General features: G+C 37.8%; 1 protein-coding gene across 3 annotated transcripts in view; it reads left to right on the top strand.

Moving 5' to 3' along the window:
• Positions 1-25,394, top strand: part of phf6 (PHD finger protein 6) — a 45,659-nt gene extending 20,265 nt beyond the window's left edge. For 2 of the 3 annotated variants that reach the window (XM_039766213.1, XM_039766212.1), the window contains exons 7-11: positions 38-181; positions 10,436-10,540; positions 11,188-11,321; positions 18,662-18,794; positions 19,051-19,464. In XM_039766213.1, the coding sequence (XP_039622147.1) occupies positions 38-181; positions 10,436-10,540; positions 11,188-11,321; positions 18,662-18,794 (516 nt within the window). In that variant the 3' untranslated portion in view covers positions 19,051-19,464. Of the gene's footprint in view, positions 1-37; positions 182-10,435; positions 10,541-11,187; positions 11,322-18,661; positions 18,795-19,050; positions 19,465-24,752 lie in introns of those variants that run through there. The other variant, XM_039766211.1, reaches the window with a different exon arrangement.
• The last annotated feature ends 1,683 nt before the right edge of the window (positions 25,395-27,077 follow it).

Here is a 27,077-nt window from a genome sequence, read left to right as displayed (position 1 = left end):
TTTGACTGAGATTTCATTCTATATCTATCTTCATCAGCGTGACCGTTCACCTCTGAGAAGTAGCTCAAGTGATGGTGGACCCCGCTGTGGATTCTGTCATGCAGGGGAAGAAGAGAATGAAACCCGAGGAAAGTTGCATGCATCTACAGCAAAGAAGGTTGCAGCGCACTACAAATGTATGGTGAGTATTGATTTTATAGCATCACTCAAGTTGCATCTGAAGGATGTGTATTTCATTGCTTTTTCTTGATTTAACTTGTAGTGATTTTTTTTTTTGGTATGTTATGCTATACAATAGGATTCTGAATGTATGGTGAAGGTTTTTCCAGGCACTCAGGAATTCTTCCAAATTTTGTTTATTAAATATAACAGAGTAGTCAAAAAATATACATTCTTTTATATTTTCTAACAGAATATAAAATAAAAAAAGTAATTAAAGGAAAGAACAAATAGGTGCAGTCGCAACTTTGTCAATATTTACCTTAAAAAGACAGTTGAAGAGTAATTATGTGATATTTAATGGCTTAGAGCCGACCTATTCAAATGGTGACCTACAGGGTCACATGTGGCCCAGAAGCAACCTCTGATTGGCGCACTAGCCCAGTCAGTGGTCCTATCAGAAATGCAGAGAAAATGTGAGAAATACACATTTCACAAGCCTTCAGAAATTCCTAAATGATCTCTTAAAGTAGTGCAGACTACGAATGTAACATAGCCAAGCAACATTCAACCCACAATGTAGTGCATTGTTGTGTGTCTAGAAGTGGTGATAGTGGTGTTGTGTTTTTTTTTTTGTTTTTTTTTTGTGTGGTAAGGTTCCTTGGCTGCAACAGCTGGTCATGGCATCGACCTACATATTAAATGATTCTATAATCAATTGTGTGTTAAGTCTTACTTATATTCCAGTCTCACAAAGTGAGTGCAAATTTAGGATTTCACAAATTAATCTAATTGTTGCTCCAGTGAGACCCTTTTTATTGACAAGCACTGTCTCTGTGTCTTTTCATACGATTGGTTGTCCTTTCACACACACACTTCAATCCTGGGGTTTCATGGCTGTTACAAGGACAATGATAAGGCATTGAAACTCAAAACAAAGAACAAATTTGAAACACTACATTTGATGAAAACATGTATAAAGTTTTGAATTTTCTTTAAAACTCAATCAAATAAAGTACTGTTTGCTTTGTGAGATTCTATAACTTTTTTGTAGAATGTAGAGTTCGCTATTAACCTGCGGTTAATATTCTTCAATTTCTAAAATTTCATGTTTGTAATTTTAAACTATCAAGCACAATATTGTACTGTACAATACGCCTACACAGGTGGTATAATGATAGAGCCGCTGCCTCACGATGAGGTGCTGGTTCGTGTCCCGGGTCTCCCCTGCATGGAGTTTGCAAAGCTTTTTAAGTAGTGAGTAAAGTGCTATATAAATACAAAAAAATATTATTATACTTGTCAATTTCAGATATTAAATGTTATGTTTTTTCACCACAAAACATGTAGTGCTGGGGCTGTTGGCCTCTATATACCATAACAGTACCTCAAACGCAAAGTATGCATCCTGCCACCGTTTTGTTTACAAGAAAACCGTTGCTAATCACACATGGTGCTTTAAAACAAAATTGTGTTCCCTCAGTGTGCAGTAGACATTGTATTCATCCATCCATTGTCCACCGCTTATCCAGAAGATATAATCCCTCCAGCGTGTCCTGGGTCTACCTTGTGGCCTTCTCCCAGTGGGACATGCCCGGAACAATCCCTTCCCCCACCCAAACCCAGAGGTGTCCAGGGGGCATCCTGACCAGATGCCCAAACCACCTCAACTGACTCCTCTCAATGTGGAGGAGCAGCGACTCTACTCTGAGTCTCTCCCGGATAGCTGAATTCCTCACCCTATCTCTAAGGGAAAGTCCAGCCACCCTGCGGAAAAAAATAATTTTGTCCGCTTGTATCCGCAATCTTGCTGTTTCGGCCACTACCCAAAGCTCGTGGCCATAGGTGAGGGTAGGAACATAGATCGACTGGTAAATTGACAGCCTTGCCTTTTGGCTCGGCTTTCTCTTCACCATGACGGACCGTTTCAGAGCCCGCGTTACTGTGGATACTGCACCGATCAGTCTGTCAACCTCCCGCTCCATTCTTCCCTCACTCATGAACAAGACCCTGAGATACTTGAACTCCTCCACTTGAGGCAGTAATGTGTTCCCAACCCGGAGAGAGCATTCCACCCTTTTCTGGCAGAGAACCATGGCCTCGGATTTAGAGGTGCTGACTTTCATCCCCTCCACTTCACACTCGGCTGCGAACCACTCCAGTGAGAGCTGGAGGTCACTGTCTGATGAAGTCAACAGAACCACGTCATCCGCAAATAGCAGAGACGAGATTCAGGTCACCGAACCAGACCCTCTTTCACTTCTTGGCTGCTCCTAGAAATCCTGTCCATAAAACTTATGAACAGAATCTGTGACAAAGGGCAGCCCTGGCGGAGTACAACCTCAACAGGAAACAAGTTCGACATATTACCGGCAATGTGGACCAAGCTCCTGCTCCTCCTATACAGGGACTAAATGGCTTGTAACAATGAGCGTTTTACCCTGTACCCTTGGAGCACACCCCACAGGATGCTTCGAGGGATACGGTCGAATGCCTTCTCCAAATCCACAAAACACATGTGGACTGGTTGAGCAAACTCCCATGCCCCCTCCAGGATCCTGGCCAGGGTGTACAGCAGGTCCAGTGCTTCACGGCCAGGACGGTATCTGCATTGATCTGAGATTCGACCATCGACCGAACTCTCTTCTCCAGCACCCCTGAAATAGACCTTACCAGGGAGGCTGAGGAGTGTGATCCCCCTATAGCTGGAGCACATCCTCTGGTCAGCCTTCTTAAAAAGGGGGACCACCACCCCAGTTTTCCAATCCAGAGGCACTGCCCCCGATGTCCATGCGATGTTGCAGAGACTTGTCAACCAGGGCAGCCCCACAACATCCAGAGCGTTGAGGAACCCAGGGTGAACCTCGTCCACCCCAGGGGCCCTGCCACCTCTGAGCTTTTTAATTACCTCTGTGACCTCGGCCCCTGATATGGACAGCCCCACAAAAGAAGCTCTGCTTCCTCTAATAAAGATATGCTGGTGGGATTGAGAACATCCTCGAAGTCTTCCTTCCACCAGTCAATAACGTCTGCAGTTGAAGTCAACACTGTACACAGTGTTGGTGGAGCACCGCTTTCCCCTCCTGAGGCGCTTGACGGTTTGCCAGAACCTTGTCGGTGCTGACCGAAAGCCGTTTTCCATGGCTTCCCCAAACTCCTCCTATGCCGGAGTTTTTGCCTCTGAAACAGCCGATGCAGCCACACGCTTGGCACGCCAGTACCTCTCAGCTGCCTCTGGAGTCCCATTGGTGAACCAGACCCAATAGGACTCTTTCTTCAACTTGACGGCCTCTTGAACCTTAGGTGTCCACCACCGGTGTTCGTGGATTGCCCCCATGAGAGGCACCGACAACCTTACGGCCACAGCTCCGTTCTGCTGTGTTGACAATGGAGGCTTGGAAAATGGCCCATTCATATTCAACGTCCTTGCTTTCCTCGGAATGAGATTGAAGTTCTGCCGGAGGTGGCAGTTAAAGATCTTTCTGACCAGTTCCTCTGCCAGACGTTCCCAGCAGACCCTCATTATACGTTTGGGTCTGCTTGATATGTCCGGCAGCCTCTCCCGCCATCTAATCCAACCTGCCACCAGGTGGTGATCAGTTGACAGCTCAGCCCCTCTCTTCACCCAAGTGTCCAAGACATAAGGTCGCAGATCCGATGACACGATTACAAAGTCGATCATCGAGCTGCAGCCTCTGGCATCCTGGCGCCAAGTGCACTTATGAACAATACGTGGCCAGCACAGACGTCCAACACCTGAACACCACTCGAGTTTAGATTGGGGAGGCCGTTCCTCCCAATCGTACCTCTCCAGGTTTCACTGTTGTTGCCGATGTGAGCATTTAAGTCTCCCAGCAGGACGATGGAGTCCCCAGGAGCTGCACCTCGCAGCACTTCTTCCAGGGACTCCAAGAAGACTGTGTACTCTGAACTGCCGTTTGGCGCATAAGCGAGCTTGAAGGCGCAGGGAAGCAACCCTCTCGTCCAATGTGGAGAACCCCAATGTGCAGGCCTCGAGCCAGGGGGCCATAAGCAAGCCCATCCCTGCCCGACGCCTTTCACCCACAGTAACTCCAGAGTGGAACAAAGTCCAGCCTCTCTCAAGAGGAATGGTTCGTGAGCCCAGCTATATCTAGCTGGTACCTCTCAATCTTTCACACCAGTTCAGGCTCATTCCCCGGCAGAGAGGTAATATTCTATGTCCCAAGAGCCAGTTTTGGCAACCGAGGGTTGGAACGCCAGAATTCCTGCCTTTGGCCACCACCCATATCGCATTGCACCCGACCCCTATGGCCTCTCTTGTAGGTGGTGGGCCCAGAAGAGAGCGGAACCACGTTGTTCCTTCGGGCTGAGCTCAGCTGGGCCCCGTGGTCAAAGGTCCAGCCACCAGGTGCTTGCCAGCAAGCCACACCCCCGGGCCTAGCTCCAGGGTGGGGCCCCCGGGTACCCTTTCCCGGGCAAGAGAAATGCTGATCCTTGATTTAAATTCATGTGGGGTCTCAAGATCGAGTTAGTTTGGATCTTCACCTCAGACCTGTTTGCCTTGGGAAGCCCTACCAGGAGCATATATTCATGTGCGTTTATTATTGTTATTTGTTATGGGTTTGTGCATTGATAGCATTGATAGATCTTTTTTATTATGTTAAATGCACTATGTGACCGAAGTACTGTATGTATTTTATTTTAAAAGGGAAGCAAATGTTATTGCTAATACTGTGCATTATTTTTATGCACTTTGAGATGTTACTAGGTCCAATTTGGCCAAAATGATTTTTTTTATTTCAAAAGTGGAAAAAAGTATTGCTACTACCTCAAATTCTGTTCAGTTACAGCTTTTTTTTTTTTTTTTTAAAAAGCCACTTGTTGATGTGTATGTGTCTGATGTGACCAAATTTAAAAGAGAATCCATGAGTAAACATTGCATGTTTCTAAATACATTAATTTATATTGGTTTCAAATTTGCCATTACCTACTGCTCACAAGCCACTGGAAATGTCTGGCCCAGCTAAAGTTCTTGTTTTGAAAATCTGGCCTAACTGAATTTGTAATTGAATACCATTGAACCAAATGTTCTTACATTTTCTAAAGAGTCCAAGTCCCTTTATTAGCAATTCCAACAGAACTAAAGAGTGGTAGCTATTTACCCACCCATTTTTATCATGATTGCCTTAATTACTAATGTTAGAATAGGTTGGATGACTACTCTGTTTCTACAGTTGAACGGGTGCAAAAAGACCGAGCATACACAGTTTAGAATTAGAATCTAACTACATTTTTACAAATTTTACCAATCTTGCAAATATACAAACATAACAAAGCTAATTATCTGAGAAGCCAGATTTTGAAAGCATGTTACTAAATAAATGGCTATAAAGAGTTTAAAATCTCCTAAATTTCCTTTATTATATTTTTTAACAGTACAGATTTAATATTGGAATTTTTATTTTAGTATTGATTTTGAAAAGTATTTTTTCAGATAATAGAGAGAAAATGTCAACCATCAAATTTGGAATGTTTTTAGATTCTGTGATAAATTTCATAGTCCATGGTGATACCATTCTTTATAAACCTTATGCTGAAATCCCTCCCAATGATAAAATTTCTCCTGTTTGTTGTTACACTGAATGAATCATCATGTATATCACACATTAAATTCAAGGTCTGCATTTTATTTTAATATTTAATAAATGCCAATAGTAGTTTACTTAAATAATTGGGTAACTTCTTGATGGATATACCACTATTTTAAAACTAATGTTAGTATTTATATACTGTATTTTATATTCTGTTACAGAAAAAGGTACAGTATTGTTCAGTTGAATAAGAAAGGTGCTTTTAATAAAAAAACTGTTGAATAGGATTTTCGTTTTTGCCTTGGTATTGAATAGGTATCAAGAATCTTGAAATTTCTCTAGTACTGGAATTGAATACAAAAATTTTGGTATTCTGGCATTCCTAGTTCCAAATCCAAATTCTTTGCTATCTACCTATCTGTCTATCATCTTTAACATAGAAATGCCTTGTAAATAGTAATAAATCTTTTGTTATTATCTCTCCAAACTGTCATAGTCTTGAGTGGGGAAGGCTTCTTTAAGGCTTGCTTTAATTCCCAGGTGCACTCAGTGGCTAATTACACATGCAGGTGGCCAAAATTAGCATGTGGTGTGGTGGCAAGTGAACAAGCAAACAGGGGTCATTGTTATATTTTTCATCGCAGTACTAATATTCTCATTATAGCCAACTACTGTATGTACTTGTAAAATGTCAGGTGAAGTACGCAAGCAATATGCATGCATAAGTTCTGCACACAGCACAGATGGACAGCAAAATTCCAAGAAAATGCTCATTGAATAAGGTCACTGGTGAACTGGTGAATTTTGCCAAACAACACTAGTAAGCGTCTATATGAACCACATAGTCCAGGGTTCCTTCCTGTTTTTATTTAATTAATAACTCTATTATTAGTATTCATATACTCAGGGAGAGGCACATCTTCAATTGATTCATTGATGGACTTAAAGTAAAAATCTTACAAATCTTTCAGTATTTTATAAAACTCTGCAGGGTAGTTATCAGGTCCTGGCATATTCCCGGATTATAGTGATATGATGCAGTTTTAACCTTTAAACTGGAAGTAGATTTATTTAATTTTTTTTTCTTTTAATCCTTAATTTGAGGAATATCTACAGTATATCCTTAAAGTATTTTCCTGAACAGGTTTTCAAACTCTTTCTGAGCTTTTTTAGGTTCTCGGATATTTTCTTAGAGATTGCATTGATGTTCTTTTCCAGTATACACTGGCCAATCTTACTTTTAAATTATAGAGATCCATATTTTTTTTAAAATGTCATTCTGGCCAGCATTGCGAGGAGATGTACAGGTTTATTTGCCTTTTTCAAAATAAGTGCTGTCTTCCATATCTAACCTCTTTTTATCAAATCATTACATTGTGAGCTATTTCAATTAAATTTAAAATTATTCTCAGATTTAGCAGTATGGTATTGATTGCAGTCAACAAATAATAATGCTAGTTTAATTTCATGATACTCGATACCCATTCAGTTCCCTGGCAAAAACAGTAAAATAAAAATCCCATTCAACATACCTTCTTCCCTTAAAGAAAATGTGCATTAGACCCATGGTAGATAGAGGAAGCAAATTTCAAGCAATGTGAAGGTAGTCTTTCAGCATTTTTTAGAGGAGCGTCTGTATCCTCTAGGCCCGTGTGCGTACAGCCCCTCTGCTCACACCCTCTCCGTCAGGAGCTGAGAATGTCAGAGAGAGAGAAAAGCAAAAAATCAAAAATCAATAGGTGCTGTTAGGGCTTTTAAGTATGCAAAGCACCGCACGGGAAGCATATCGTATATCATTGAGGAGTTTTATTTAATACATAATACGTGCTCTGATTAGGTAGCTTCTCAGCCATCCGCCACTACCGTCCCTTGTATGAAATCAACTGGGCAAACCTACTGGGGAAGCATGTACCATAAATTAAAAGACGCATTGTCTGCAGAAATCAGCGAACCAGCAAAAAATCTGTGATATATATTTAGATATGCTTGCATATAAAATCCGCAATGGAGTGAAGCCGCAAATGTCGAAGTACAATATAGCGAGGGATCACTCTATTAACATTTGCTTACTTGTTTGTTAATTTAAATTTTCCATTTGTATATCCCAGGGAGTTTTGGCTTAGCATAGCATTATTGGACATGAGATGAGGGCTATTCATGTCTTTATTCATGTTTATAGCGTGTTGTGCATATTTACAATATTTCATTAAATTGTTTTGAGCTACAAATGAGTGATTTATGCATCTACAAAAGTGGAAGAATGTGATCTTGGGTAACTGATCCATACAAATATTTCTTGTACTTTGTTTATGCTTGGCACAATCATAGATTGTACAGTGCATCCGGAAAATATTCACATCGCATCAATTTTTCCACATTTTATGTTACAGCCTTATTCCAAAATGGATTAAATTCATTTTTTCCTCAGAATTCTACACACAACACCCCATAATGGCAACGTAAAAAAAGTTTACTTGAGATTTTTGCAAATTTATTAAAAATAAAAAAATTGAGAAAGCACATGTACATAAGTATTCACTGCCTTTGCCATGAAGCTCAAAATTGAGCTTAGGTGCATCCTGTTTCCCCTGATCATCCTTGATGTTTCTACAGCTTAATTGGAGTCCACCTGTAGTAAATTCAGTTGATTGGACATGATTTGGAAAGGCATACACCTGTCTATATAAGGTCCCACAGTTGACAGTTCATGTCAGAGCACAAACCAAGCATGAAGTCAAAGGAATTGTCTGTAGACCTCCAAGACAGGATTGTCTCAAGGCACAATTCTGGGGAAGGTTACAGAAAACTTTCTGCTGCTTTGAAGGTCCCAATGAGCATAGTGGCCTCCAACATCCATAAGTGGAAGAAGTTCGAAACCACCAGGACTCTTTCTAGAGCTGGCCGGCCATCTAAACTGAGCAATCTGGGGAGAAGGGCCTTAGTCAGGGAGGTGACCAAGAACCGGATGGTCACTCTGTCAGAGGTCCTCTGTGGAGAGAGAAGAACCTTCCAGAAGGGCAACCATCTCTGCAGCAATCCACCAATCAGGCCTATATGGTAGAGTGGCCAGGCAAAAGCCACTCCTTAGTAAAAGAAACATGGCAGCCCGCCTGGAGTTTGCCAAAAGGCACCTCAACAACAACAACATTTATTTATATAGCACATTTTCATACAAACAGTAGCTCAAAGTGCTTTACATAATAAAGAATAGAAAAATAAAAGACACAATAAGAAAAACAAAATAAATCAACATTAATTAACATCGAATAAAAGTAAGGTCCAATGGCCAGGGGGGCCAGAAAAAACAAAAAAAAAACTCCAGACGGCTGGAGAAAAAAATAAAGGACTGAAGGACTCTCAGACCATGAGAAACAAAATTCTCTGGTCTGATGAGACAAAGATTTAACTCTTTGGTGTGAATGCCTGGCTCACATTTGGAGGAAACCAGGCACTGCTCATCACCAGGCCAATACCATCCCTACAGTGAAGCATGGTGGTGGCAGCATCATGCTGTGGGGATGTTTTTCAGCGTCAGAAACTGGGAGACTAGTCAGGATAAAGGGAAAGATGACTGCAGCAATGTACAGAGACATCCTGGATGAAAACCTGCTCCAGAGCGCTCTTGACCTCAGACTGGGGCGACGGTTCATCTTTCAGCAGGACAACGACCCTAAGCACACAGCCAAGATATCAAAGGAGTAGCTTCAGGACAACTCTGTGAATGTCCTTGAGTGGCCCAGCCAGAGTCTAGACTTTAATCCTATTGAACATCTCTGGAGAGATCTTAAAATGGCTGTGCACTGATGCTTCCCATCCAACCTGATGGAGCTTGAGAGGTGCTGCAAAGAGGAATGGGCGAAACTGGCCAAGGATAGGTGTGCCAAGCTTGTGGCATCATATTCAAAAAGACTTGAGGCTGTAATTGCTGCCAAAGGTGCATCGACAAAGTATTGAGCAAAGGCTGTGAATACTTATGTACATGTGATTTCTTAGTTTTTTTATTTTTAATAAATTTACAAAAACCTCAATTAAACTTTTCATGTTGTCATTATGGGGTATTGTGTGTAGAATTCTGAGGATGTCCTATAAATACTTTCCGGATGCACTGTAAGAGCTTTGTAATGGGCAGTTTTCATAATGCAGGCACCAGTCCTGAACTTAAAAAACAAAACCAATATGAATCTGATCATGCAGTCTGGGGTGGGGTGGAGTGTGGTGTATGGAGAAATGGGCGGTAACCCTTAGAACAGAATGTTACTATTTTGTAACAGGGATATAGGTCAATGACTTTTTTTTTTTTTTTTTTTACTGTCTTGTTGGAAACAACAAATTAGTTGTGTTTTTATACCATGTTTAACTTGTCTATGTAATCCTTAACTATTTCAAAAATGTGTCCCATTACCATATTTACAATTTATAATGTGATCACTACAGCACAGTACCTCTCCTTTCTACATTATATAACACTTTTATGTTGGAATTTAATTATGTTTTGCATGTTAGAGGAAAGGACTCAAATGTTAATAAAGGTGTACCCAGGTTTTCTGAAACTAACTAGATATGCCACAAACCCACCATTAATTTAACTAAAAATTACATTTTCAAAATTAAATTTTAGATTTTCTGTAATATATTTTTAAAAAGTTCATAAATCTCTTTACTGCAAGTCTGTTTAAAATTGCCGCCACTTTTTGCTCTTGCAGCTGTTTTCTTCTGGTACAGTGCAACTCACTACAACTTCAAGAGCAGAGTTTGGAAACTTTGACATTAAAACAGTCATTCAGGAAATCAAGCGTGGAAAAAGAATGGTAAGTCAACATTTTTAAGTATATTGCTTATATTGTAGAATAGGAGCTCATTTGAAAACATCTATTCAGCCCAAAACTTATAGGCACATATGTCACAATTACATTTGACATACTGTTTGGTTAAGCTTCTTGTTATTGGTGACAAGTTACCTGAAAGTTGACTTGGGTAGATAGTAAATTGGCAGTTGTGTGCTATGATGTCAGTACTGTATGCTATGCTGAGTTTTCATTGTATGCATGCCAATTCTGTTGAATGTTTGAAGTTACCAGTACAAAAATGTTGGTTGATCAAGAAAATGGTACCGTTGTTTAGTAGTTAGTGCTACTGTCCCATAGATCAAGCACCTTTGGTTTTTGAATCCTATGCCTTATTGTTGTGTATGTGGAATTTTATTTTTCCTGGATCTGCATGTGTTTTCTTCCTATATTCTTAAACACTTGTTTGTCAACTGGGATTATTGCCTCTGTGAGAATGAGATTGAGGACTTGAGCTATAGTGATAGTCCTGCGGTGAACTGGTGCACTGCCCAGGATTGTTTCTTACCTTATATCTAATCCAACCTGAATTGGATTGAGCCAGTTGAATGATATATTGTGTTAAACATTTAATACTAAAGTATCTTTCTTGCTTTCATTTTATTTTGAAGAAATGCACCTTGTGTAGTCAGGCAGGAGCTACCATTGGATGTGAGATCAAAGCTTGTGTGAAGACCTATCATTACCACTGTGGCCTGCAGGACAAAGCCAAGTACATTGAGAACATGGCAAGAGGCATCTACAAGTAAGATGGTAGTTGGTAGCCAAGCACCTTGTTTTACTTATTGTACTAGTTAATGTTAATTAAATTAGGAACCGGGAACTTTTCTGTTACTTCTGTAAGGGTTTGGTTGATGTTTACATTTAAGTCTGTTTAGCAGCAGCCCAAATAAAATCCATTGCAAAATTATTAAGAATATTTTCAAGCAAACATTTCTTTGTAGGGTGTATTTAGACTTTTTTTTATTGTTTTGATGGGGCAATGTGCATAGTATTGGCACCTCATTGGTTCTGTTTTTTAAATATATTATACTAGGGGGCTTCACCCCCTGCTTGCTTTGGTCGCCAACCCCCTGTGTTTGGTTTTCCGGATACACATTTAAGATTTTTTTTTTTTCTTTGAATTGTTGCATTTCATTAGTTTCACTTTTATTTCAGAACTTCTTTAAAAACAATATTTGGAATCTTTTGAGTCCCAACATGCTGAATCTTTTAAATGAGGTCCGTGAGACATGTGTTTTAATGACTTTGTACCATAATTCGGGATAGGTTTCTCTGTTTGGAATTTCAGCACAGACAAAACAATCTACATCAGCAGCAGTTAATGTTGTGTTTTTTTTTTTTGCAAAGTAACCAATAAATGCATGTGAGGTAAACTCCATTTTTGAAATTCTCTGACTTAAACTTCCAAACCTTACAATATTTACATACTTCTGACATATCACCTATGTCCATATATTCAATCTCTATTCACCTTTTTCTTATTTCTTCAAGTAATAATTTGCGCTAATGTGATCTTTTGTTTTTTTGACACTTTCATTTTTTTTCTGCTTTCATATTCTGTATCTTTGCTCTGCATGTGTATCGCGCCTACGTTTTTTTTTTTTTTTTTTTTGTGTCTTTTGAATTCCACTGTTTTCATTATCTCAAATCTGCTCTGCATGTGTTTGGCCTCCTTGATTTTTTTGAACCTCTTTATGATGTTTTACTTTGTTTTCTACTCTTTTTTTTTTTTTCTTTTATTTCTGACCTTGCTTTGTTCTGCTTTTTTTTTTTTTTTTCTTTTTCTTTCAGTGGCACCTGGACCGTGGTGATTATTTTCCCTTTTTTCGTGTAATAATTTCTGTTTGTTTGCACTACTGCGATCTTTACTTTCTTTTTTTTTTATGCTTTCTAATTTTCCTGCTTTCATATTCTTTAACTTTCTCTATTTGTATCGCGCCAACTTTTTTTTGAGCCTTTCGAAATCCACTGCTTTCATAATCTCTAACCTGCTCTGCATTTGTATAGAGCCAAAGTTTTTGAACGTCTTTATGAAGTTCTACTTTGCCTTTTTCTGTCTTTTAATTCTGAGCCTTATTAGACATGCTTTTTTTTCAATTCCACTTGTTCCGGGCTGATTATTACTTTCCTTATTTTCTGAAATTGCACCTTGAATTATTCTTTTTCTTTTTTGCATTTTTTTTCTCTCCAACGCTTTTGAGTCTCTCTTCTTCACGCTGCTCTTTCTTCTTCGCTTAGTCATCGACATTTCATCTATAGCGTATTGATCTTATACGCTTTATATGCGCTGAGAGCCCTGGATCTGTGTGTGCTCAAAGCCTTTACACGACTGAGTGTTTTGTTGTCCGTGATCTTATTTGAAACTAGCAACTGGGAGCCCAATCGAATCGGGCTACAAATTCTACGTTTGTGAAATCCATACTTTCTCTGCAAAGATTATTTTTTTTTTTTTTTTTTAAGTACTAGAAATGATTTTGTTATCATGGCACTGATTTGTGCTTAAAATAGACCTTTTCGGCCGATGTAATGAAGAGATTCCTGTTTAAATGGGTCTGCGAGACATGAAGTCAGCTCTTCAGCGCACCTTATTTGATTTTTTTCCGGCAAACAAATTTTCAAAACAATCCGTATTTTTTTTACGACTCTAATCGGAGTCTGAGTAATAATTATGTTGGCATGGTCATTTTAGATCTTAGATCGGCTAAAATTTAAACAATGACCGTTGTTAATACCCAGCCGTCATTACTCAGTTTGCCAATGTATGTCAGAAGGACAGATGCCAAAACCGAACTGCCCAAAGATAGATTTCAATGTACCAAGCAAATGGTGATACGTTCTAAACTACTTACGGTTCCGGAGCTGTTGAAGGGTTTAAGCCAGTCAACGAAGTTAATCCCAGAAAGTACACCCCACCAAACCAACGTTCCAAAAACCGACCAAACTTACTCATATCTGCTCGAACCAACACCGACTTACAATACTTGGCCGTCCAACGGCTTCACTGAAGCATTCGAACATTCTTAGCCAATCATGTAATACTGCGTCCGCGTTTGCCACGTTATGTTCTAACTACAGAGGCAGAGTCCCATTGCATGGTTCTATCTTGTATTGTGTCAATGTATTGATGCAAAAACCATACATACGGGGTATTGATGCAAACACCATACATACGGATAGTATCAAAGTATATATAAGGATTGGTTGTAAGTAGGGCGTGTCTTGCAAGATTCTCATGTCCTATGTCCCTGAGAGATGGTCCTGGGTCAATCTCTTGGCACAAAGTCTCATGTTTAAAGTCCCCACAAGACACTCCGTGGCCAATCTTTCATCTTGCAGATCTTTTTAAGTTTCTTCCACGTCTCGTCTCCCTAGACTTTCTCTCCCAGGATTTTTTTTTTTTTTTTTTGAATAGATTGAAGTTGCAAAGACAGTTCTTTCTGTGGTTGATTTTATCTTATGCACCATGTGCCTCTTTCTTCCCAGAGCCTGGCAGATTTGAGGAGGATCATTAATTACAGGTAGCTACTAACATCAGGGACATCTAAAATGTCTCACAGGCAGAATCAAGGATTCCCACCTGCTTCAGAAACACACAGGTCACCCCTGTGCCATTGAAAGAGAAATGGACCTTCTTAATGACTACAAACTGGTGAAACATTCTCATCTTGATTAAACAGTTTGAGAGTATGGTGCCAAGGCAAATGTCAGTAAACGGTTAGCTGCTTACAAAGCTTTAACAAGCCTTTCTGTGAAACATTGTGCAGACTTGTGCTCAGAAATTATTTAAATCCCATCTGAGATCCACATTAAATACTAATGAAGCAAAAGCATGGTCAAAAAATTAGTAAAAAGGACAACTGGAATAAAGAAGAAACTTTGGTCCCCTCCTTGTATATGATCATGTTAAACAATATTATCAAACATACGTAATTTTTTACATACAGCAGCAATGTGTTTCTGTGGGCAGAACCAGCACAAATGGGGACGAGTGTATGCTGCAGTGGGTGGGCAGTCCCATGCAGACATCTAGTTTGAAACTGATGAGCCTGTATTGCCTTTCCACTGAACTCCCACTGTTCTAGCCATGGGAGAAAGTTCAACTTTCTAATCGCAATCAGACTTGTTTAACTCCTTTACATTGCTCGTCTTCTACTTCAGTGTTACGGCCTGAAGCACGATGCTCTATTGCTGTCGTTCCCCTCTACTTGCTCGTTCAGTCTGTACTGTTCCTTCTTCCCTCACATGCTGAAAAAGTATGCATCTGTTCCAGCACCTTCCATCGTCCATCCTGTCCCTCATGCTCCTTCCACACCTAACCCCAAAGAGAGACCTCCTACTCTGAGGCATTTTATTTCCATATCGCCCTGCGCCTTATGAAAGCACAGTGCTCAGTAGCTGTCCAGCCACATAACCATCTGAATCTACAGCTGGATCCTTACAATATAGTTGGGATGCTACTAGTGCTGGACAGTATACCGGTTCATACCAAAAAACGTTTTTTATTTTTATGATATGGATTTTTCTTATACCGGCACACCAGTTTAAATCGCCTAAACAACATTCGGAACGTGGTGCAGTGGGAAACTGTTTAAGGGGGGGAGAACCTTTTTCCACTGGTGCACCGCTACATACGCATGCAATGGAGTACATGCGTTAGGGGAGGTATTGAGCTGTGAAAATGGACGGAGAACATTCTGAAACTGAAGCTGTAGCAGATGGTAAAGTTGAACATGATGACACAGAAGAACTTTTGACGAAAAAAGGTGCCGTTACTATTGTCTGGAGATACTTTGGTTTCAAAAGGTCGGATGTGGACCATTATGTTCAAATGCGTGAATGCTGTTTCTATATTGCTGGATAAAACTGCAAGCCAAGTTGTACTTGTTTTGTTTTTTTTTCGATACTGTGTTATGTACCTGACTACTGTGTAATAGTGTGAAGATGCCGGCCCCCTACAGACTCCCTCTTCCCACATGGGAGTCTGTTGAACCAACACCATCAACAGTTATGACCGAGATGAGTTGAGACATCTCATTGAAGCCAGGGGATGGTGGAAAGTGCTCAAGTGCTTTTGTTAAAAACAGTCAAAGTAAAACCAAAAGTGTCCGTTGTGCAGTGTTCAGAAAAATACAGTATCCAAGTAAATAGCAAATCCATAAAGCCAGTGAAATGTGAGGATAAAATCCATAATAAATAAATCCGTTAAAATGCAGTCTCTCTCTTCGCCCGATCACAGCACACCACCTTCTGTCTTTATGGCTCACCCTTCACTGGCGTTGCTGGCGGAGCCTTTGCAACACGAACTGCTTTCTGCCAACCCCTGTTTTGGCTGCCACCACACTGTGCAGCAAGACCGTCCGAGGTCGGTACACCTCCCGTCTTCATTCGTGCTCACTCAGTCACTTCTCAGATCCATTGGGAGGTCTTACATTTCGCTCGCCCAACTCTACACACTTAGTCATTAGGTGAACCAGCCCATAGATCGCCTAAGCCTGCGCTCCCTCATGGAGCCCCAGCTTGTGCTGCCTACTCCTTCCTGGTGTCTGGATCGTCTCCCATGACTGCCTTTTCCTTTCTTTAAACTCCTTGTGTTCTATCTTCTTTTTTCCTTCCCCCTATCCTGCCGGCCCATAAATATACGTCTACGTGGGTGCAGCGCCTTATTCACACGGCGCAGTAAGCCAACGAAGAAATTGAGAATGATCGGGTGCGACTCGCCCCAATCACCTCATCAACTCCCCGCAGTCGTGCAATCGTGCCTACGGATATAGACACGGCGAACTGGATTTAAAAGCTGACCTTTGTGGTTTTTTTTTTTTTTTTAATTCGTGGACCCACTATACCACAAATAGCATTATAAATGTAAGTTGCAGTTTTATTTATGTATATAGCTTATCTTTAAGCAAGGTCCATATTAATGCAATTTGCCTTAATAACGGTTCAGTTGGTAAAGATCTCCTCACCAAGTTGCACTTGTTTTATTTTATTTTGGTGAATACTGTGTAATGTACCTGGGCTTGAAGTTTTGAAGTAATAGTATTATTACTGGAAGTTGCACTATTATTTATTTTATTTTTATTATTTATTAGTTTAAATATTATGCAGTTTAATGATGGTAAAGTTGTTTAAAAAGTCACTTTAACATGTCAGTGGACATAGATTGTTAACATTAACAAAAAGTGTATTTTGTTTTCAAAAAATATTTACCAATTGTTTCTTTTCTAAGACATGTTCAGTGCAATACAACTTTTGACAAGAACCTCTGGATATTTTACTAAGTCCAAATGCCTCTTTAGGCAATTTGTTGTCAAAATTTTAGTTGTTTGCAAAATTTGTTCAGTAAAAAGTTTCAATATTTTGACTGCAACTGTCATGCAGTGCGATTCCTTCTTTTTTTTTTTTTTTGTGCCACCCCATTGAAAACTATCACTTTATGGGGCCATGCAAACCTGTATTAATACTTGTGTGCACATTACAATGGTTTTTTTTTTGTACAAAATACAATTCTCATGACAGTGGAATAGGTTATTCTTAGCCAGTCTACTGCAGTAATTGCAGTGAAAAATGTGGTTAACTCGTGCATGGGGAAAAAAATACCGTTGAATACCGTGAAACCTGTGCAATTTTGAAAAATACCATGATATAGAATTTTGGTCATACTGCCCAGCACTAGATGCTACAAACTATATACAAGTATAATCAATCTTTGGGGGAGTTCATAACTAAAAACTAAAAAAAAAAAATTACAAAAGACAGATTACACTTTTCTACACATGCAGCTACAGGACTTAAATGTGATCACCTGACACGTGCGGTGTAGTCATCATTAGGCAATGGTTAGGTATTAAATGCTGGTAATTTTGGAATGACTTGCGTTACAAAAATACAGATAGCGGCACCATTTGTCCAGGAGCTTGCTGATATTTTGGTACTGACCGGACAGGAACCTGTCCTAGTTTAATACTAGTTTTCGATACCCATCACTATCTATCTGCTGTTGTGAAACTAGCTCAATAATCTAGTAGCAGGACAACTCCCTTTCTTGTAAAGACATATATATAACAAGCACTGATGTGGAATTTAGTATTGAAGATTTCACCCATCCTACACTTACTGTTCTTTCTCCTCTATTCTCTCAAATGGTTCAGGACATTTTAACACTTAGATTTGGAGACAAGTTTTTTTTTTTTTATCCACAGGTCATAGGACTGTTCAGTAGGCACTCCTGCTGATAATGCATGTTTCTTGCATAAATCTTCTGATGTTGTGTTTAATGTATGATGTTATATTCACTCTGTATTTTTGTATTTTGTGTGTGCTGCATGTATTGTGTGCTATTGTCACTAGTCCAGGGATGGCGAACTCGAGGCCTGGTCTGCCGCAGTGGCTACAGGTTTTCATTCTAACCCTTTTCGTAATCAGTGACCAGTTTTCACTGCTAATTAAGTTTTTTTCCCATCACTTTAAAAGCCCTGTTGTTAGAGTTTTTTTTTTGTTGTTTTTTTTTTTTTAAATGTGTAAAACTCCAGTTTCACAAGTAATCAGTTTACATATTAAATACACTTAAATTTAGAAGAGCCAGTTACAATTGTTTAAAATGTTGCCATGGTATATTTAAGATACTTTTTTTTCTAGTTTGTTTGCAGTATTACAAATTAAAATAGGCTTCAATGTCTACCTCCTCACTCAATATGCGATGCACTTAGTTTAAGCAATATACAAAACAATGCAAAGGGTACAGTTCATCTTTTTTTAGTTGTTAGCATTCTGTTAAATTCAAATTATGTTGTACGTAAAATTGAAAAATATGAACAAAGGTTTTTGGATGTATACAGTATGTTTTTCTTTTACACATAAAAGTTTAATTTGCTCTTGTAAGGTGCCCCTAACCCCAGTTCCATAACATCAGTTCAGATTTTCTTGTCAAAAAATTATGCATTTATTTAAAGTCTGTTTTTTATGTTTTCTCACTCAACATAAATCAAATGGAGAGTATTTGGATTTTAATTCAACTTCCTTATGTTTTCATATTTAGTCATTCCATTTGTAAACATAAAATTGATTTTTTTTTTTATCATACAGACTTTATTGTAAGAATCACAGTGGTAATGAAGAAAGAGATGAGGAAGATGAGGAACGAGAGAGTCGTAGTCGAGAGAGGGCTGGAATTGACCATGGGGGCACCAATCCACCTCTGCAGCAAAATGGCAATTAGGTAAAAGTGTTACAGAAATTTCTACTTAAAACTTTACCAATTTTAAAAGTAGTTACTGGAGTTTAGCTAGAGCTGGAAGTGCATTTTTCTTTTTACCTTAAATGTTTGTACCCTGAATTAAATGAGCATGTGGGCTATTTAAATTAATCAGCCCTTTAGTGAACAAAATGTTTTAATTTTTAATGCAAAGTATGCCTTTTTGTCATAAAGATAAAATAAACATTTTCAGCTTTTATGTATGTGTTTTCTTTTACAGGCAGAGGCAAGAACAGCAGATTGGGGGAAAAAAGTGTACATATTTTTGTATTCTGTTCCAATAGCCAAAAAGTGGAGAAACTTTGTAGTCTGAACTCTTCCAAGTGATGTTAGCACCGCCTCCCATAAACACCTTCCCCACCAAATTTTGCTAAGGCACCGGACATTACTGCCTTTTGGTGTCCTTTTTTTTTTTTTTTTTCCCCTCACCAAAACACAACGACCTAAGTTATTACACTGGGGATAAAGGGAGGGAAATTACATAATTCACCTGGAGGCTAATCAGTATCATGGATCTTTTGCCGCTTTCCCTATATAGAAGGCCAGCCATAGTAGAAAGACCCAGCCTTTGAGAAGCTTGTATTTTTACTATATCATATTGAAAGAAAAGAATACTTAAAAAAAAAAAAAAAAAGCATTAATTGGAACTATTTAATTCAACTTAAAAAAATGACTGTTCCTTTTTGTTCTTTTTCCCTTTTTTGTGACAAATTTTATTTTTTGTGTTATTTTTCTCTTTTTAAACATGTATGATATTTTATTACCTTACAGTTAAAAAGAAGAAAAATCTATGACTTGCTATAGATTTTGTGGGCCTGGATTAATTCTCTTCTGGTAGCATGAACTCTGCCTTAGGTGTCAGAAGTGTAATGCTTTTTAAAAAAAAAAAAATCATCCTCTTTGGTTTCCCTCTTTTAATACTTCTCAATTACTGGTACAGTATCTGTTACCTATAGGATATTGGAATATGAATAGCAAACAGCAATATTTCAATTAAATTTTTTTTTGTATAGTGCAATTTCCATTTACATGCTTAGAGCACTGTACATATTTGCAAGTAGACATAAAAATCTCAAAAATAAAAGAAAAACCCTACTGTATGTACTATAATACGTATGTAGTCATTTTTAAACATGTTTCTTAACACTTCTAAAAGTAGTAATTGTGCAACATATAAAGGTGGCATGGTAGGTATTGCTCCTGCCTCACAGATCCAGCATCCCAGGGTTGAATCCCACTCCTGGTTGTTGTCCATGTGGAGTTTGCACAGTCTCTCTTGAGTCTGTGTGAGGTGGTTCCTCTTGTTTCCTCAAAGACAGGCTAATTAGAATGATTGGCGCTTCCAAATTGTCCCAGTGTGAGTCTGGGTGTGTACGTGACATAGTCTTATGATAGACAGACCCTGTCCATGGCTATTTTTCCTGCTTTGTGTCTCATTCTGCTAGGATAGGCTCTACACATCTGTGATGCTGAATATGTTAAATGGATTAGAAAATGTTTTATAATGGTGGTCTGATTCCAAGTGTCTCAGTGATAATGGCAATGAATGCTGTCCACTTGAAAGTGTCATGCAGTTCATGAAACCAGCAAGTAAATTTTACTCTGTGTATTACTTATTCAATTATCTATAAACCCTTTTTTGGGTTATCTTATTAATGAATGAAGGTAATAAATACTTATGCTGTAGTTCAGCTTTTTTATTAAGGAAACAAGCTTTTCACTTCAGTTTTATTTAAAATATGGTTAAGTTCATGGCAATAACCATATTTCTATTTGTAGAAATGTACATAATATGTGTATTAGATACTACTTTAAATATGAAAAACCAGAGGTTACAAAGGCATAAAACTATCTATTGACTGTTATGCAGTTTTCTCTTTTTGTTATAGAAATGTTGAAGGAACACTGTTTCACAATGTAAAACATTTACAGTCTTTTCAGAAGCTTTGAAGTAATGTTACATTTTAGCACAAGAACTGTTTTTTGCAAAATGCTATGTTGCGTAATTACTGTTTTAATTCAGAAAAATATCAATATTTCCAATCATAATCCACTTAACCAGGGAACCATATGGAACATTATCGTAGGAAAACCTAAAAGAACATGAGCTGTCTGGTCATCTTTATTGAAATGATTCCAGTGCTGTATTAATATCAAAGTTTGTCTCCCTTGGGAGGAAAAAAAATATTCTGGTAGTGTATCTCAGAGTTGACACTGCATTTCTCTTTCTTTTCAATACCAACAATATACTGTATGCTAAATACCAGCAATTGATGTGAGATTCTGTAGTTAAAATCATTATAGTATTAATCCAGCTAGCCTGGGCATTAACATATTTAAGGTGGACTAAATGCAGCTCTTTGTTTGAAGGTGCTGTGATACTTGTAATTCGTTAGGACAATAAGGGAAGACATGAACATGTCTGTGTAGCATATTGGATAATAGCCACAAACTTCAGTTTTACATTTTTTTGTAGTAAACATATAATGTAAACCAATAAAGCATCTTTTATGTTTCCTTAATTTTAAAAGGCAATTCATCAGCAATTAATACTTCTCTTCAAAATGAAAGATAATGACAACTGATAAATGGTTTGAAGTGTACTAGCTCTGTACTGACAGGATTTTTTAATATAGTTGCTGTAGGTCATTTGCTTTAATTCCTTAATTTTGCTGCTACATATTTGCTATATGTTGAATAAACATATTGTGTGTTCTCAAGGAACACTGAATTCCATTGCAATTATGTTAATATCATATATTTTAAACTCTCTTAGAACTATTAATATATTTAATATTGTTTTCTAAATAAATGTTTTAAGAGTCAAAATGACTGAGATAAAAACCCTTAGTCACTTTACATTTAAATTGTATTTCCTGTTAAAAGTATTGAATAGAGTCAATACTTTTTTTTTTGTGCTTAGCAGCTTTATTTCTGACCTTCTGTAGGTTAATTCTCTTAAATGAGTAACTCTAAAGTGGGCCCTTTGATGTCTATGTCCCTGGGACACCAGATGTTCTTTATTGTGTAAATTATATTTTAATTTCCTTATAGATTAAAATCTTCAAATAAAGTTATTGTGAAAAGATTAGATGTATTTGTTAGTGCAAGAGACTGCATAATGAATATCGTAATAGAATTTATGATAAATGGAAAAATATTCTCGAGCAATTCCAATTATTATTTTTTCAAGAATCCTCTGTCAGAAATAAACCTTCTTTAAAAGAGAGTTGATAAAGCCCACTTAGTAATTGGTTTAGCTGAGGTGCTGCTTATTGTTTTTATTACTTGAACCTGTTTGTTGGAAACCGTTTATAAAATATCAGAAGGCTCATGATAGTGGATATACCCTTGTGGGAATATATCACAAATCAAAACAACCTCTTCTGCATTAGAAGCTAAATCTGAATGTAAATTTTGTGCTTTGAGTCATTTTTATGACCATGTTATTTTTCAGTGGCAAAGTTGCAGGGAGCCACTGTCAGTCATACCAGCATTGGTACAGGAAGGGAGAACTCTTGACTAGTTTAAGCCTCACAACTTTGGGTTATTTAAGGAAACTTGTGCATCCAGAGAAAACTTTAAAGTAGAATCTTCTAATTCTGCATTCACTGTGACTAAGAAATAAATCCAGGTCTTTGGAGCTGTGACTCTATGAAGCAGTATCTTTGACTGCTGTACATGTAGACAGTTAGGAATTCAAATTAAACAAGCTGGAATGTAAACAGTAGCTGGGCACTGGTAAGTTTAAGGTAAGGTTTAAGGTAAAAATTGGTCAGAACTCCCTATCTGAATGTTGCAGTTGCCTTTTTTTTGTTTTTTGTTTGCAGATTTTTAGAATGTGACTAAACTGACATCCCTAGGTAGGATTTGTTTATTAATATTAGGGCTGGATTAACCATTAAGCAAAATAAGGATGTATTTAGGGCATCAAGGGAAGGAGGGCACCACAGACATTTTCCAGACATGGACCATCTGGTAGAAAACTGCAAATGGTTCAGTTGAACTAGGTTCCACAAAAATGGTCTCCCACATTAAATGAAAAAGTATATACATGTATGTATGTATCCAGCCATCTGTTATCCAACCCACTATATCCTAACCACAGGGTCACGGGGGTGTCTGCTGGAGCCAATCCCAGCCAACACAGGGTACAAGGCAGGAAACAAACCCCGGGCAGGGTGCCAGCCCACCGTAGAGATAGATAGATATATAGATAAAATTTAAATGGTGATAAATTGCTAAGCTGAGCATTCATTTTCTCAGTTGTAATATAATAAAAATCCCAATAGAACTACTGTGCAACAAGGCAGGGTGGATGCTGTATCTCTACTAAGTATAGAAACAGATATGTTACATAAGATTAGTTTTGGGGATCTGATCATAGACTTTGCAATTAGAAAAAGTAATACGAGTCATATTCTGCCTCTCAGTGTTTTAGACATTACCTTGTGCTGATATATAACTTTCACTATCTGAGTTGAAATCATAATGTTTAACATTAAAATGGACAGTTCTGTTCCACATTATATAAGTGTTTTAGAAGGGCTATGTCATATTATTGATGCAACCATACTACTCTCTGTCCAGTGCTTTCTTTTATCCCTTTGTTTTCTGAACTTACATAAACCACATGTTGGCTTGTTGAACCAGGGCTATTCCAGCAATAGCTGGTATAAGGCAAAAAACTATCCTTGAGCAGTATGGCAGTAGAATATTCTTTCAGCTTTTGTGTACATAATGTTTAGTTATATGCAGGTCTGCTTTTTCTTTCTCTCTTGTGCTTTATAGTTAATTTGTAGTGTTGCACATACTAAAGAATATCCTGTGTATGGGTTGGAGGTTCAGAGGTTCTTCCAGGAAAAACAGATGTTGAGGGAGTGAATGCTTTAAAAACAAAAATGCCTAATTTACTCAAGTGTTACAGTCTTCTATAAATAATCAAAGATTTATATTTAAAGACCATTGATTCTAAATTGAATCTTTGGCATGAAAACTTGTGCAGGACAAAATTTATAATTCTGCCCCTAAAGTATAAAAATGTTCTGGTTACTTGATTATGTGCAAATCCTTTGCAAGTAAGAATATTTCTGTACGTGACAATAATGAACCCATAAATCCACACTTGATGTGCATTAAACTTGCTTCTGTAATTAATATAAGAGCTTACAGGTGGCTCTGTTATACATCAAGTTGCATTTTAAAATGTCATGGTTAATATGTAATGTTTTCACACATGAGCAGTAGTTCGTGTGGAATCAAAGTTAACATCTAAAGCATAGGAATTTATTTACTTCTAAATCATGCCAAAGGTAGGTAGGTTTATGGTGATAATTGAACCAGTGCTAAGGGGGCTTTGCTTATCTTGTCTTATTTTTTTACCACAATTTGGTGCAGGAAGAGTCTGAAAAACAGCAAACCTAAGCAGCCATCTATATTCATAGATACACAAACATACATGTATATGTACAGTGCTCTGAATGTGTGGAAATGGTGTGCATAAAAATTAATTTAATTAAATGTGTGTAGATAAGATGATCTACATTTATCATAAGGCCAGTTTAAATCTTTTTCTCTGTACCAGGATAATCAATATGTATTCTTAAAGAAGTGACTGCATAGCTTTTTTTCCCTTTTCCTAGAGCGAGTAAGGATTTTGAGCGATTTAAAATCCTTATGTGGTTACACATCTTCTGTTTCATGTCAAGTCTCTGAAATTTTTTATCTTTATCTGAACAAGCTTTGTTTACACAATTTATTTAGTGACTTCAGAATCCTTGAAAACTGACTGTTGCCTTATGTGTATTTGAACGGTGGTTAACATATCACAGGTTCTTTTGATAGCACACATTTCTTAGACTGAGTTCCTGTTGTTATTTGCATTTGTCTCTGCTTTCTTGTGTTTGTTTTATGAATATTTAGGCAGACGTATGGCAGGAAGACCTCATCAGACTCACCAGGAGAGATTGAATACATCAAGAAATACAAGGATTCATCTATTTTCGTTGATTTTTATAGCGCTGGGAACGATGTGTTCATTGCCTAAACTGGTAGTAAAGCTTGCATGCCATGAGCCGCCCATGGCTGGAATTCTAGTCCATCACAGGGAGTATTTCTGCAAAATAACTGACAAAACTAATTTTAGAATTGCCAAGCAAGCAGAATTATGGGTGTTGTGGAGAAACCTGTTGAGGGGACATGCAAATTTCATGAAGGAATATAACCGAGTTGGGCACAGCATTGATGGAGAACACTCAAGAGTAAAATGCTAATCGCAGTATTGGCTGCAAAGATTCATTAAACTGTTTTTTTCTTTTCTGTTCTGTATTTGTTCAACATACAGACATGCAAAAACAGTAACTGTAATTCCAGAGGAATATAATTAAGAGTTTAAAACACCCTATAGCCATGTTTGTAATGAAAACTTGTGGCGAATGCCGCTCTCCAGATAGTGACTTGTAAATGTATTTCCTGTATTGCGTGTCTGTTTTGGTAAAGGCAGTTTTATAAGTCAGTAAAAATATTTAAGACATCCTTTTAGGAATCTGGGTGTGCTTTATGAAATACCTGTGTGTGTTAAATTTTTTATTTGAATATTTAAAAAAAAAAAAACCACCGCTATTGACACTTTGTGTTAAAATATATATATATATATATATATACACTGCATGTGTGCTTGCAACAAGAAGATAAAATGTAACTTTCTCCAAGCCACTTAATCCAGTTAAGGATTGCAAGGTCCCAGATCTTATTTTGTCAAACATTGTGTCTTAGAAATATAGCAAAGTCAGTATTATTTAATAATATGACATTCATTTATGTGCTGTAATATTATGTTTTGCACTGTGAAGTGCTGTGCATGAAAGGTAAAACGCCAAACCTTCTAAAGTAATTGCAAAATACTGCGCATTTTATCTCAGAAAAGTTGCCTTTATATATACCTCAGACACTGAAATTGTTTTCAATCATCTTTATTCTGTTTGGAGCTGACCTGTCAACTGTGATTAGCAGTCTCAGACAAATAACCTCACACTATGGATCATGATAGGACCAGAGAGGTTTCTGGTGGTTTGCAAAAAGAATAAAGCTGATGTCACATTACATGACATGGAGTCAGAGAAGATAACAAACTTGTCAAATGCAGTTGCTGAATCTCATCATCTTGGTAATGTCAGTTTACAAGAGTAGAAATTGTAGGGGACAACAAATTACACTACTTGGTAAAAACTTCACGGTATAATTTTATGTTTTCAAAGTATTTGGTTCTTGCTCCATAATGCCATCTAATTGACAAGGTTTCAGGCGGCACTGGTGCTTGAGTGAATGCTTTCCAGAGACGTGAAGTGGCAATATAATGGATGCAAGACATCAGACTGACAAACCTCTTCTGTTTGCAAGGTCCAGAACTGCTGCATTCCTTTTTTCATTGTGATCACATTCTATGTATTATGCATTCCAGTTGAGCACTCATTAGTTGTTGGCTGTCACACACATATCAGCTTACTGCTGCAACTTTAGGCCAGATCAAATCTGTTGGAATGTCAAACTACATGACTGGTGGCTACAGGATCATGCCACAACTGCCCCCACCCTCCCTTAATTATGTAAATGTGTATGTAACTACTATATATATATACTATATATATATATATTTTATTTTATTTTTTTATTAAAAAAGCAATTGCAGAGCAGATGTCCAGTTATTTGTAACAATCAAAAAGAAAGAAGACTCATTTGGCTGGTAAATATACAGTTGCTTACATACTTGTGGTACCCTCTTGTGCAAGAGGAGAAGCCAGAGGTTTTTGGTACGATATCATACTTTGTATAACAGTAATTATCTGTGACTAAAGTAACTGCTCACATGGAACTTCCAGTCAGAAACACAATCATTCTGACAAAAGGGAAACCCACATTTTTTGCACTTCTTCCTCTTCCCCAGTAGCTAATTCAGTACTGCTATCTTTTCATGTGCAAAATCTAAGAAATTCTAGGAATCTGGATTTATTGCATACCATCTTTAATCTTACAAATATCAGCCAAGAATGTTTATTTTTTGTATCATGTAAAACACTATTTCAAATCAATTTCTGAATTAAGTCAGTTCTAATTTCAGTAATTGTCAGCTTAGTTTATGGTACATGGATGGAAGGATCAATGCTGCTTTACACATCTGATGTCCAGGGTTTTATTTTTGACCTGAAATTTGTGAATTTCACCTTCTGTCCCTACTGTATGAGTGATAGA

This window comes from Polypterus senegalus, chromosome 10, assembly GCF_016835505.1.
Source record: "Polypterus senegalus isolate Bchr_013 chromosome 10, ASM1683550v1, whole genome shotgun sequence".
Lineage (NCBI taxonomy): Eukaryota > Metazoa > Chordata > Cladistia > Polypteriformes > Polypteridae > Polypterus > Polypterus senegalus.
The sequence above is the reverse complement of the archived record's forward strand: the minus strand, read 5'-3'. Positions and strand labels throughout refer to the sequence as shown.